Source organism: Triturus cristatus, chromosome 7 (genome assembly GCF_964204655.1).
Source record: "Triturus cristatus chromosome 7, aTriCri1.1, whole genome shotgun sequence".
NCBI classification, from domain to species: Eukaryota; Metazoa; Chordata; class Amphibia; order Caudata; family Salamandridae; genus Triturus; species Triturus cristatus.
The window spans coordinates 1,594,758,996-1,594,774,019 of record NC_140590.1 but is presented as its reverse complement, the minus strand read 5'-3'; the positions used below and the strand labels follow the sequence as shown (position 1 = coordinate 1,594,774,019).

Genomic DNA, 15,024 nt, shown 5'->3' with positions numbered 1-15,024 from the left:
TTACACACAGTACACTAACCTATCATTCATTACGTATGCTGCTATATATGTATAATATGATTCTGTTTATGCATTGTTCATTAACCTTTGTGAATGCTCCTATATGTGTTATATGCTAAGCTAGCATAAATGCACACATTTTATAGTCAGTTTCCCTATATATATTGTATTAAACTATTGTGTATGTGTTTGGGTAATCCTAATGGATTAATCTATTACCCATCATGTTTATTCAGATATATGCATCGAGTAATACACCATGCATGCTTCTGCATATAAATAGTGCATTACCCTACTGTGCAACATATGTTTCTTCGCTCCGCGTGCATATTTTAGTAGCTCCTCGTATGTGTTCCTTTCGGCCCTTAATGTGCATATTCCACTAGCCTTTCGTGCAGAGTGCAGAGTGGATTTTACGGCTCATCTGTTTAGTCCATGTGTGAACCACTCAATATGTCTCTCCCGACTTGATTTCATGCTTTCTACGAAACGCTTGGGACAAACCGTTTTCCTTTTGTTTTTTTCAGCTAAACCACAAGAATACAAGAAAAGAAAATGAAAATCCGCAGACTAGCACTGCCAATAGGACCAATTTTTGTATGGTGGAAAAAATGGTTTTAATTTATGATTGATAAATAATGTACACAGTGAAATAGCTGCCCTTTTATGTGGTAAATCTAATATTATTTACCCTGTGTACCATGATTATCCTTTTCATGTATAATCCTGGCATCCCCTCTTGACATAATCATATGAATCTGGACATATTGCTACCTCTCTGTGCCTCAGTTACTGTATCTGCCCAAACCAGGAGCTCCCAGAAATAAGCTAGATCCAAGGAGCAAGCACTGTCTAAAAACTGGAAGGAGACCTCCCCAGTTGGGGGACAGCATGAATGCATATACATTCACCATGACTAGAACCGGCTCTTCACGACCCTGAAAGCCTAAACCTAGGCCACAGGCCATGTTAGCATGAAGTATGTGAGGGAGGTAACTAGGATGGCGACAATGTCTGGGTGGTGGTGAATGTGATATTAGGAAACAATGTAGAAATTGTAAATTTTGGTTGCTTACAGAATGATTGTAATGATTGAAAGTTTATATATTTTTTTTGTGATGGAAAGTAGCCCTAAACTACTGCGTAGAAGCTCTGTGCCTCACTTTGCATCAAGGGGGCAACAGTGGGTGTTATACGGGCATTCCCATACAACGGCAAAGATTGACAACACCAATCCCTATGTACGGTACAGCAGACATACAAACTTGGAAAATAATTTACCTATGTCTAAGTGTAGTATTTTGTACTGAAAGGGGTACCTTTCAAGTACAACACCTATGCTAGATATCATTCGCACACGCTTGCACTATGGTGCAAGGGAGTGTGTATGCTTTAAGGTAGCCAAAGGTGCACGAGCGCACGGAGAGAGAGAGAAACTGTGCCATCTCTTAGTAGATACAATGCTCTCCTAGTCTCTCCCTTTGATACAATACATCTTCACAACTTTGGCTGTTGTGCTGTGCTGGGGTGTGTCAAATCATAGTAAATATGCCCCACTGTACATAAAAAACATCTTACAGAAACTAACATAGGACAGACAAAACATGTTTTAAATTCTGGTCTCCCTCTTGGCAGAACTTACGCACTGAGTCTGAATACAATTTTTTATACCATTTACTGTAGATGAACTTTAGTGGGAGTCCATAGGTTGTAAGATATATTATGAAGCTTTGTTGAGAGCAGAAAACTAAATATGGTTCAAAGTTCTTGCAATCTTCATGTAAGACGAAAATGACTTGCAAAATGATCTTCTGACAGTAATATCGGTCATCATTAAAGCTTGCAGCTAATATAGCGTTTTTGATTAAACGGTCAAGAAATAGGTTGAAATATTGGAAGAGCTATGCTCGTGTGTTTAGTTCAACTGTTTAAAAGCTACGGTGTAATACCTTAAGACAGTCGTCAGCTTGACATGCTCTCATATACATTGAGAATGTGATCTTGCTTGACCATTTGTGTAGTCATGACTAGTAAGGAACCGGTCCAAACTCATTTAGAGTTACAGGAGACCTGGAACTAGGGCACTCCTTTTGGGGGTGTAGTAAGCAGGCTCTCAGGTGTCCCTTCCCTTTACGGTGAGACGCCCCTCTTAACATAATTCTCATCAGAGTTCAGGTATATTATTACCGGATATGGCATGGCGCCATCAGCCCCTACTTTTCTGAATTGCAGTGTCAGTCACCCATCTACCTGTCAGACAACTCAGACTGGAATTTAGTCTGGTGACAGGGAGACAAGAAATAAGGATGATTCCCACAATTGAAAGTAAGTTGTACCTTTAATGTAGAATGTTAGACTCAAAGTGCTGCTCCTACAATAGCTCATTCCGAAAAATCTGTACCTGACAAACTGCCTTGCACTATTGTATAACTTAGCTGAAACATAGGGTAAAACACTGCATGTTCATGGTGCTACAAAGCACTAAGGATTCTACTCTCTCGATTGTCCATCACCTACTCACACCAACTTACTCACAAGCTAATACATATACTACAAACCTTCTTAAGAAATGTTTACAAAATTCAAGATTCTGATTAATATTTCAAACAGCAGATTTGTCACCTTAGGTGGCGCCATGCAGCTTCACGTTGACTCCATACTACCCTGAAAGTGACGGAGCGGAGCCGCATGTAATCAATACATCTGCATGCTGACATCCGTTCCTTTCTTTCTGTGCCTTCTGATGCGAATCTGGACCTCCACTCCTGATTTCACTGGGCTACCCTGAAAGTGACGGAGCGGAGCCGCATGTAATCAATACATCTGCATGCTGACATCCGTTCCTTTCTTTCTGTGCCTTCTGATGCGAATCTGGACCTCCACTCCTGATTTCACTGGGCTTCTGACGACTTCTAAAACAGAAAAAAAAAAGTGGGTTGGGATATGATGTCCCCTTCTAAGACTACAGGTTTCAAACAATGATGCAGCTGTAGGAAACTAACGCAGGTCATGGTTGTGCAACAGTTATGCCCTCATGCACTGGAACACGTTCCAGCTCCATGTAGTGAAGCTGTACTTCGCCGAACACTAGAAGTTTCAAGCCTCATGTAAGTCCTGCTCCTTCTCCAAGTTGAGGACACAGACTTGCTTCTGCCTCTGTGGTCGCTGGGCTGAGAGGTCAAATTTGCTGTTGAAGTGCTCCAGTAAGTCAAAATCCAAATGTAATCACAAGAAAGCAAAGCAGGACTCATCCCTATCTTTCCACTCTCTATCTAAAGAGAAGGCGTTGGTCCCAGTGCGCTCCAAAGTTCCTGGGCTCTCGGCGACACTGCAGCAGATCAAAGCCTTTAAGGAGGCCATGTTGCAGATATTTTACACTGTTCCGGCTCCCTCTGGCATGCTTTGGGGCCCCAAAGATTGTTGGAGGCAATTATTCAGGCTACCAGTAGATCCATCCTCGGCGCACTGATATCCGTGGACTCATCATGGAATGTAAACTGTCTCCAGTAGAGACTTCCAATCTGGCTCCACGACCTGCATTTGCCCCTGCCTCATCGACACCAGCAACAAGTCCGCTGGTTATGTTGTCTGACCCCAAACCAACTTCAGCACAAATCTGATTGCTGTTGTGCTACAAAATTATTAAAGTGTAACGAGTCACCATAGAATTTGATTCTAATCCTATGCCCTTATTAGTGTGGACGCACTATCAAAGGCAACATTATCTTAGCGGCTCTGATTCTGACCAATGCTTGCTGCCGTCCAGAAAGAATGATGGTGGGGCTGTTGATGATTTACCCCTCATTATGATTGACAATTTTTCTGTGGCCTTAGAAGGGACCAGGGGTCTTGATGCTTCCACAGATATGGGGTTGAACTTTCTATTTTGACCACCAACAGAAGAGAGTGCATCATTTGCAGTGGTCATTCAATGAGCAGCTGAGGTCTTGGACCTCCACTGCCAACTACTGAGGGTAAAACAAATGTCCTTACAGAAATCTTACAGCCTGGGCCAGCCACATCGGAGCCCTTGCTCCCATTCACTGTAGCCCTCACTGGCACCGTGATAGATACCTGATCAAAGCCCTGTTCTTGCCCACCAGTGATTAGGCAAGTGGGCAGATATCACAGTCCGGTGCCTGGCGACCCTCATTTCCTCACAAAACATCTGACTCCAAAGAGTCCGGTTGTTCAGGTGTCCACAGCAACATGAACCCCAAATTCATTCACTACGACTCTCCTGGATAATGAGTCTAAGTGGATTGAGGTGTAAAACTAATGTAATCTATGGCTAGCCTAGCATTGAGATTGGGCAATGAAATTTGTTTATTGGGCCAATATATGAATGTCCTCTGGGACATGCGCAGTGATCTCTTGCTGGCGTTCCACCAAGACCTTAGGGCCTCATAGGTTCAGACCATTGAGGATGGTCGAAATGTGGCAAAATATGTGATTCGTGCTGGCCTTGATACTGCTGATTGTCTGTGAAAGGGAGTTGGCACCAGTGTGGGGATCCATCTCCATATGCTCAACAGGATTCTGTGGAGACATACAGGCCTTTCGTATGGATGATTCTTTCGATGGCTTACACTTGTTCAGCAAGAAGGCCAAATTGTGCAATGGAATATTTCGAAGAAAATAGGGCCACAGCACACTCCCTGGGTCTTTGGACCCTGCCCAACAGTTTCCTCATCAATTTAGGAAATTTCAAGTCTACTCTTGAGGGCTGGTGCATAGGCAGTGTCAGTCTCCCAAGCCTCTGCTACAATCACCCCAGTCATTTTGAGGACGTGGATCTGGAAGGCAAGGTGCAGGCCACAGGGCTACCAGTCCTGCCAGTCTCCTTCGCCTGCAGCAACAGCCACCAATCTGCTTTAGATTGCTATTAGGGGCACACAACCCCAACATGGGAGAGCAGGACCCTGCACTTTCTCTCACTGTGACTAGGGGAGATTGGTGTCGGGGGCAAAGCACTAGGATGGCTGAAAGATTTTATGACTGATTAAACTCACTCAGAACAGCTTGACCTTTTCAACTCTAGAACCATGGCATTCGACAAGGGGGGGGCACAGGGATCATCTCGGAACCCCCCCCCCCCCCCCTTTTAAATATATATGTGGCCCCTCTGGCCAAAGTGATAAGATAATGCAGCTTTGTTGTCCTTTCGAATGCAGATGACTTATAACTTGTCATCACTATGGGGCCCGGACAGGAACCTATTAGATTCAGGGAATGTATGACTAAGATTGACTCCTGGCAATCAGCTAACTACCTTCAACTGAACTCTGGTTGACGAAAATTCTGCTTTTTGGGAAAGCCCACCCTTGTTGGCCCAACGACTGGTGGCCTATGGAAATGGAGCCAATTCCTATCCCAAATGGAGTACTCAAAAATCTTGGCATTCTAATCAATGAGAACCTGTCTAAGAAATAACATGTGAACTCGAGCTCTGGAACATGCTTTGGACTGATGCAAATGCTTAGTTCAGCCTTCCAATGGCTGTCTTTGCAGACCAGGAAATCACTCTCCCAGGCACTTAAAGTGAGTTGCCTGGATTATGAAAATGCCCTAATGGTTGCAATGATAGAGCCTTTTGCCAAGTTCCAGGTTGTACAGAACACAGCTACCCATTTGGCTTGCAACCTACCATCTCGTTCTCCTTATGAACCCATGCTACTATCTTGCACTGGCTTCTTATAAAAAAGTGTGCCCTCTTTAAGTTTCTCTGTCTGGTCCATAAGTTTTTACATAGAAGTGGGCCCACATTATCTGCAAAATAAGCAGCAGCCCTATATTCCAAACCTCAATCTTGGATATGGTGAGCAACTGCCACTACGTCCCCGGTGCATTCGTACGGCCAAGCATGGGGGCCGTTCTTTTTCTTTTCTGGCCCCTCATTATTGGAATCATCTACCTACACCTGCGCTTCTGACTTAGTTTTATTTTTTTTAAATCCCTAAAAAATTGTTTTTTAACCTTTAATCTCTGTCAATTTTAATTTCTGACCTGTATGGGGCTCACCGGCACTGAGAGACCCCCTCGGGGTGATTTGTGTTTAATAAATACAAATAGAACTGTGGCGATCCTTAACATTCAACAGATGGGTCCTTTAAATCTTCCTACCCTCCTTCTGCTCTATCAAATCTTCCCCCAACATCAGAACAAATATCTGAGGAATACTTGTTAATTCTGTTGCAAGAGGTGTGAGTTTTACTTTCCAGAGGAGTTTTCGAGAGAGTTGCTCGGGAATGGGAAGGGTTTGCTACCCTCACTATTTCTTTGTGCCTAAGAAGGATGTGAGCCCCCAGCCCAGTTTAGACCTTTGACCTGTGAATGATGAACAAATTCAAAATGTAATGTTCACACTAGCCCAGATACTGTCTGCCTTGGAGCCAAGCAACCGGATGGTTTATTTTCCTGTACCCCTTTCTGCAGAGACACAAACATAACCTGCGGTTGAAGGTAGGCCAGGAGCATTTTCAAGTTGTTACGCTCCCCTTTGGCTCAGTAGTGCCTTTAGGGTGTTCACAAAAGTGATGGTGGTAGCTACCCATCTTTGGAGGTTGGGGTTACCACTTTTCCCCTACCTTGACGACTGGCCGTTGAAGGCGAGCATGCCACAGTCAGTTGAAGGCAAACCTGCTAACTTCTTTGGTGTTCATGATCAACAAGCGAGATTGCATCTGAATCCTTCACAAAGGCTTCCTTTTCTTTGAGCTGTCCTGAATGAAGTACAGTGCAGCTCCGTCCAACCATTGCAATTGCTCCAGAATATTTGTGCTGTGATCCCGATGTTTCAGCCTCAGGACTTGACTTCAGTACAGATCTGCGGCTTCTTGACTGCTTAGCTTCCTGTATGCTTCTTGTCTCTTATGTCAGATGGCATTAGCATGCTCTGCAATGGAATTTGAAGCTCCAGTGGGTGCAGCAACAAGGAAATTATCAGTTGCCGTTCAGAATACAGAGATAACTGCACACACTTTGCAGTGGTAGCTGCTCGATCGCAGTTGGACCAGCAGCAGGCATTCTCCCTTCCCCACCCAGATCTGATGGTGGTGACGGACAGACCACTGCTGGGTTGGGGAGGTCCTCTGGGGGAATTGGAGATTAGAGGACTCTGGTCTCTGGCAAAATTCAGCTCTGTATTAATCTGTTGGAGATAGACCCATTCTTCTGGCATTGAAGACCTTCTGCTGTCTATCATGGGGAGGCTGGTCCAGGTTCTCAAGAACAACACCACTGCCATGTGATACTCCAACTGGCGGGGGAGAAGGGTCCTGGGCCAAGAGGTTCTGCACCTCTGGAGTTGGCCGGATAGGCAGGGCATTTTTCTCATAATCAACAATATTATGGGGACCTTAAATGCCAGGGTGGACAAGCCAAGCTGGCAACATCTGTTGGATTATAAATGGGGTCTAGATTACAAGTTGGGGCAGGGGATCTTCCGGCAGTGGGAAAATCCCTGGCTAAATCTTTTCACCACTGTTGAGAATGGGCAAAGTCAAATATTTTGTGCGTTGGAGTTTCCGCAAGCAGGCTCACTAAGAAATGGATTTCGGCTGGAATGGAACCCAAGATCTCGGTACTCATTACCGCCTTTGCCTCGAGTTCTCAAAAAGATCAGAAACAGGTCCAAGTTATCCTAGTGGCTTTGGATTGGGCCAAGAGAGTGTGGTACCCAGAACCTCTGGGCATGAGCATCTGTCATTCGATTAGGCTGCCACTTCAGAGGATCTTCTGTTGCAGCAGGAGGGCAAGATCCTTCCGCCAAACCTGTGATACCTACACCTCCATGTGTGGAGATCCAGCAGCAGCAATTGACTGCGTTTGGTCTGCCCCTGAAGTTGTGGATGTCATCCTTACCACCAGGCACCTTTCTACAAAGTCCATTTACATCACCCTGTTTGCACTTGCCAGACCAACCATCCTTGTTTAGAACATGGTTTATTAAAGGTTTGGCACATGTGATGCCACAGTGGGTCTTACTGTATCTCATGTGCACACCCATTAAATCAAGGCACACCTGCTTGTTGCTTCTTCTGACTAAAGACTATTCCTTATTGCAATGACCTCAACTCATTACATGAACGAGCTTCATGCAATTCGTTGCAAATTCCTTACACCACTTTTTTTCAGGGCAAATTGGTGCTGATGCCTTAGGCAGCCTTACTACCTAAAGCTGTGATTCTCTTCCACGTTCAGCAATCTATTACCCTACGAGTGTTCTTCACCACTCCTCACCCATTGAAAAGGTGAGGCTTCATCTGCTGGATCCCAAATGGGCTTTACGCTTTTACATTGATAATACCAAGGACCATTGGGTTGGCGATCAGCTTCTTGTAGGATTCTCCAGGGTGAAGAAAGGGAAGGCAGTGAAGAAAGGGCTCAATTGAGGTGAATAGTCACTGGCCAAGATGTAGCCTCCAGACAGTCTGTGAGCTCATTCCACCAGAGCTAAGACTGCCTCCACTGCATTGTGTGTGCCTGTTCTTGATCTCGTCCTGGCTGTGAGATGGGTTTTGATGCACACGTTCACCATTGTAAAGGTACTGCCTTGAAAACCAGGTCCGAAAGGAAGGACATTTTGCCCATTCAGACCGGAAGGACTTTTTAGTCTGATTCCATTCCACAGATCTTCCACCTGGGAAGGTACTGCTCTGGTATTTATTCTTAGGTGAGGAATCTGCGGTTAGACGTATTCATCAGAAGAACGAGTTACTTAACTTCGGTAATGCTCTTTCTGGTGGATACTTTATCTTGGCAGTTCTTAACCTGTGGTCTGGGAATCACTGAGGGTCCATGACGCCTGCTCAGTGGGTTCCAATGACTGGAGAATAAAATAATATTAACAGAGTAACAAAGTGTTTATAAGTAAAGAAGCAAAACTGAAAAATGAAAATTTGAAAATATAATGCAAATGTGAAGTAATGTTTGGGGCTAAAAATTAAGTTAGTACCCTCAAATTAAGTTGTGGGAGCGGTGCAAATGCATCAAACAGTATATAGCATGGGTGATGGGTGGCCTCAACCAAATTAGAAAAGCTCCAACCCTCCCATTCAAATTTAGATTTTTTTTTATATTTGATTATGAATTAAATAAACTTTCAACATTGTTGTATTTGTTTGATGGCTGTTTGTGTATGGAATTTTATTTTGTGTATTGTTTTACTGTTCAAATCAAAAATTGATTAGGCCAAGGGTCCCTGGTTTCCAATAATGACTAAGTGAGGGGTTCCCAGATTCCAGTAATGATTCAGTGGGGGTCTTATGGTTCCAGTAACGACTTACTAGGAGTCCAAATATTTCCTGTGCCTCCTAACACGTTATGTCACATACCTCCAAACACAAAGATATCATCTTGGAAAAGATTCTGCCTGCGACATTTCAAAACGCATTCATTAATATTCTTTTATTAACCCTGCTATCCACACAAGGGGCCGTATCATCAATGATGTATCATCCAACGTTTCTCCAAGATAGAACTTCATTTTCAGCAAAGAAGGTTTTCTCTTTCTGTTTCTGAGCGGTGCGGTCTAGAATAATGCAATAGCTTGACGCAATTTTGCATTAAATGAATTGACTTTACACACTGCAGGCACATAAAAACAGGCGCTCTACTCTGCCGTGAGCTAGTGCAGCCCATCATGATACGTCCCCTGGCCACAAAACTCTCCAAGAACCCGGATGCTCTTTTTGATGTAATTAAAAACGGTCAGACTGCAAGTACCAGCATACAATTAAACCTGATAATAGTCTAACTTCAAATCTAGTGTTCTAAAAACTGTAGTTATTTCATTGAAGCTTGAAGGGGGAAACATTTCACCCCCAGATATTTATTGAGGCTCATAAGGTGTGTACATAGTCTTTATTCTGTCATTTGGTTTCTTTGCTTCCACCACAAGGGCCATCCGCTCTCTAGCCTCATTGCTTAACAACCTCTCCTCACAGGGCATGTTGACTATTCCTGAGCTCTAAGAGACCACGATAGTGATTTTTTTCATGCTCTAAAAGCCACCCTATTAACACAATATAACAGAGAAACAGGAATATTCCTGCCTTTCGCTTTTGTGTTCACTTGTATTCTCTACATTCAGCTCGTGGTTACAAGCCCTTCCATTAATACCATGAAAACTTGTCTCTCTCTTTCTTCCTACATGGTGTCACCCTACGACTCTTGTTCACTGGTAACCAGGCCAAGCTCAATAGGGTGGGAACAGCTCAGTATATTATCATTTTCATTGAAACATACATTTTTCGTATTCTATGTTGTCCAATAATGTAATGATTAATTAAAAAAACACAGAGGTATACAAGTTTAACGACATAACCACAGCCACAATGTTTATGAAATTTAGATTTTGATGTTTTTGAAAATCTTCAAAACCTGTCCTATTATTATTTATGTCATTAATTGTCATTAAAAAAACAACACAAAGCATTATAAAACAACAAAGGGTGAAAGGTCGACATCACACAAAACCCTCAGGCAGGACTGGATCCAAAAGCCTCCCTGCAAATCTTTGTATACCAGCCCTCAGTCTATGAAGCAAGTTAGCACATCACACCGGCTCTACCACTGCAAGAGTGATCTGGGGATAGGGAGGTGGTTCGCCACAAGAACATTTTTTGGGGGGAAATATTGCATTTTACAATATATTTTTCTTCATCTCCCTTCGTTGTTATTCCGCCTTTTTTCTTTCCCCCCTTATTTTCTTTCCCCATTGCATTTCCTTTTTTTCTAGTTGGACTTTATTTTCCATTGTAACCTCTAGATTTGGCATGACTGCTGCTTGTGTCCACAGTATGTACACAGCATGACCTGCAGCCTTGCCCCCTTGCCTCCTCTATACTCAGGACAGAGCATGACATTTTTCCTTCTAAATAGAAAAAGGCCATTATCTGTCAAAAGTGTGTCCTGACCCCAATGTCACCCCGTCACTGTACTGTGTTTATACTGGCCCCATGCACCCAGCAAAGTCTCCTCAGAACACAACCACTCCAGTAATGGCTGCCTCAGCAAAAACGATAATCATTGCTATGAAGTGAGTAAGGTTACAGGTTCAAAATCTGAACCACCAATTGACCTTGTTTTTAGACTTTTCTTCTCAAAATCCCTTGATTGTATCTCTGCCCAACCAAATAAATTGAGATAAACGCTTGGCCGCTACCTTCATGCTTCGTCCAATCACGCACTCTTCAGCCACTGAGATCTATGCAAACATTTGTATGGAGAGAGAGATGCTAGTTTGTGATGTAACAGTTGCACTGTTATCAGATTCCACCTTCCATGTAATACACATGTTTCATTTTCTTGTAGTACCTGCATAGATTTGTAGAGCAATGTAAATACATGGTCACCTTGACTGGGTGAGTCTGCCTGCCTTCTAACAAGTCTCCTGTCCACTTCCCATCTGCCTCGCCATACATTTATTCATTCTCTGCCCATCTACCTGTCTCCAACCTACCCTACTATCAGCCAGTCGACATGTATTCATTCCTCCTGCGGGCTGGGTGGGTGTCTGTCTTTGGATGACAACACAATGAAGGCTGCTCTTTGCATTCCTTTAAATGGCAAAGTCACAGCGCTGCTTCTGGGTTATCTTTGACTCTGGAGTGTTGTATTTGAAATCGTACTGTGCCTGCATCCGCATTTACAAACAGAGGTGTGGCCTGGTGCGCGTCTGCACATATCAACTCTCAGAGCTGCTCTGCAGCCGTGCTGTGGGCGCAGCACTAAGATGGTGCTGCACTTATCTGGCCACATCTCCAAACCTTCGGGTTTTTTTTTTAGCTCCATGTTTCCATCTCCATGTAAATAGCAGATCAAGACCATGATCTGCATCAGGTCCTCCCTCTGATCCAAATCACCGCCCTCTACAGATGAAAGGAGTATGGCAGCACGTCCACAACCAGATGTCAGACTCCTTTGCAAGCTAAGCGTCACCACTAGTCAATTCTCTGTTCCTAGTGGTGGGCCATTCCATGTTGCTTCAGCCGGGCCTCTGCCCTCCTCTCCCTTGAGTCCCAGAATCATGTGGTTCCAGCTGAGAGCGTCGATTGAATGGAAGTGGGGTTTATAATGGCTGGGTTGGCCCTTCGGCACCCTCTTTGTCCCTGAAAGTCTGGCAAAGCGCAGATTGCAGAAGGAAACGAAGCAACTGAAGGAATTGTCGAATCCTATGAGGTTAGCCCACCTTGGCATTCCATATTTGCATATATTGTCCTATGCATTGACACACAAGCAACAGGTGACTGCCTACTCCCTCTGGCTTATCAAATTCATATACTTTTTTCCTTACGATTTAACACGGTGTCAAGATATGCCTTACGGCATCACTTGGCCACTTACCTTCATAGTACTGGCTGTTACAGCCGACAACCATAACTACTTGTCCTCCTTCACTTCTATGACAACTGTGTAACTCACTGACTAAATTACCGCTCATATTTTATCGCTTTACAATACAAATGTCACCATCATACCCTCAAAAAAGCTGCTTGGACGAAACACGTGTCGCCTGCTTTCGAAGCGATATGATGGTGGTAATGGCTGTGGCAGATAAGCCCCTAAGAGTAATGCTGTATTCTGTGCCTTGTGCACCTAGGTGTTCACTTCTTTATGTGTTCTGAATTCTAATACACTTTCTGAGTGATCACAGTCCTACCTGCCATCTGGTGTGTTTGGCTCTTCCATAGCCATTATTCAATATAGTTTTCCCACTTTATAGAACTCTGAGACTGTGACACTGAGTTAAGAGAAGAGTGCAGTTAGGTATGTAGTGTTGTATTTTTTCTAAAAAAAAAATTATATAACACATTTTATAGATTTTTTAAAGTTAACAAACACAAATCAGAAGTGCAACCACAAGTCCTATCGTTAGAGTGCTAGGCAGTAAACAGAATAACAAAACAAAGGTAATGAGCTTTATGTGTTCCCGTACTCCCCCATAAATAAATGTACAGGCACAGATGGAGTCTCTTATGCACATCATGTTCCAGTTCAGTCCAAGGGGCCCATATACACTCGTACTTCTGCGGGGTCCCGCGTGCCTTATATATCAATCTCTCCTTAGTTGCACAGTGGTCCATACCCCTGACCTACTCTTGCAAGGGTGGGGCCCTCTTATCCCTCCAATGCCGTGCTAGATCCCTCTTGGTCAACATATATGCTGTCGCAATAAGTGAGCGCATGGCTTGAGTCTCTCCAAGAGGGTCCATAATACCCAGCAGTAAGACCTTGAGGTCTATGGTCGACGGTCATCCGACTACCCTTCCAATCCGGTTGGTGATCTCACGCCAGTACCCCCGAGCCACCGGGCAGGCCCAGAGCACATGATAAAGAGAACCCAGGGAGATTGCGCTTTGAAGACATTCAGGCCCCGGAGCACGGCACGAGCCGCTCCAAACAGTAATAGAGCCAATAAAGATACTTAAACTGGATCAGGCGAAAAGGCATAGAAATAGCCAGCATTTTGGGGGCAGTTTTCGCCTCCACCCACTCGTCATTGTAAAGGGGCCCCACATGGCCCTCCCATCATGTCTTAAGGCCCAGCAAGGGGTCCAGCGTATAGACAAGCAGAGCCATATTGAGACACTAGACACCTCCTTCCCAAGTCCTCCATCACCAACTTGAATTCCATGGGATTAAACTCCGGGAGGGCTCCTCAGTGGTCCCTGTAGCCCTTCAAAGTGTGGTGCAGCTGAAGGTACCTGAAGACCTGCGAGGAGCGCAGCTGCAACTCCGTAGCCAGCTCCTGGAATGATAGCATGGTCCCCTGCCTCCGGACATCCCCAAGTGTGGTATGCCAATAAGGTCCCAAGCCTGGTGCCCCACTAGGCTGGCCATTTACGACCGCCACTTCCCACACCACACAAGAGGGGTTCCCCCTGTAAGCTGGCCATGCCATTTTATGTGTCGTAGGGCAGCGTGCCAGAACTAAATGGGGACCTGGGTAATGGGTGGCAGTGCTCGTCGGGGAGATCTACCATACAGGAAGGAAAGCACGCCATGAGAGTAAATCGGCTCCAGTCTGTGTGCCGGTTTATCCCTGTTCACGTGTAGCCAATCATTAATGTTCACTAGCTGCAAGGCCCAATAGTATGTATATATATGTTTACTTTATCATTAAAGGGTCTCAGTGTCGTACATTCATAGCTTACCATATTACATTTCATAAAATGAACAGCAAAGAAGAAAAAGCAGTAATCTTATGAGAAATATCACATTCTGCACACATGTCTTCTAAAATGACCCAATTGAGTCAGAGAGTGCATGGTGTGTTATAGTACAGCGCAGGTGTTAGCCATAGGGCTCTGTGTAACTGCTAATGTGTGTTCGGAATTTCTATTACGCTGTTGTCTATTTTGTTGGGACTCTAGCAGTGTTGCCAATCCCTTGCTGATACTCAGCGTGTCACGCGCTCTCAGATAATCCCTCAGGGGTTGCCATATATCCTTAGGTCTGGATGTGGAGGGCTGCAACTCTGCGAAAACTTCACTAGTGGTGTCACAATATATCATACTCTTGATCTATTTCTCCTCTGTGGACTCTCTCTTACTGCTCCAGAGCAAGGCACCCTCTCTCTTTGCAAGAAGTAACGCCATCATTACGAATCTATGCATAGCTTTAGGAACACTAGTAACATAGCCTAGCAATGTCATCAGTGGGGAAGGCGCTAGTTGCAAGCTAGTCGTTTGCGTCAGTTCCTTGAATATTCTGTTCCAGTATGGATCAATCCTATCGCAGGTTCAGGTCACACGCGCAAAGTCCGCAGTATACGTGTGGCATTTAGGGCAGTGTGAGGACCGACTAGGGTCTGCACGGGACATCAGCGCTGGGGTGGATAGGCCCTTCGCAGAAACGTGTAATGCAACTATTTATGCCAGTGGTTGCAAGACACAAATTTGGTTTGAATACAGCACTCCGCCCAAATCTTATCTGTGAGTGGATACCCCAGATCAGCCTCTCATGCAGCCCTCACCTTGGTGTCATGCGATGGTGGAATCGCTAGGCATGCCCGGTACA

At 44.5% G+C, this 15,024-nt stretch overlaps 1 protein-coding gene across 1 annotated transcript in view; it reads left to right on the top strand.

Annotated features, from left to right (window-relative positions):
* The window catches only part of LOC146812465 (androgen-induced gene 1 protein-like), a 269,437-nt gene extending 260,323 nt beyond the window's left edge, over positions 1 to 9,114 (top strand). The window contains exon 6 of the mRNA XM_085619459.1: positions 528 to 9,114. Coding sequence (XP_085475585.1) covers positions 528 to 559 — 32 coding nt within the window. The 3' untranslated portion in view covers positions 560 to 9,114. The remainder of the gene's footprint in view (positions 1 to 527) is intronic.
* Positions 9,115 to 15,024: the final 5,910 nt, after the last annotated feature.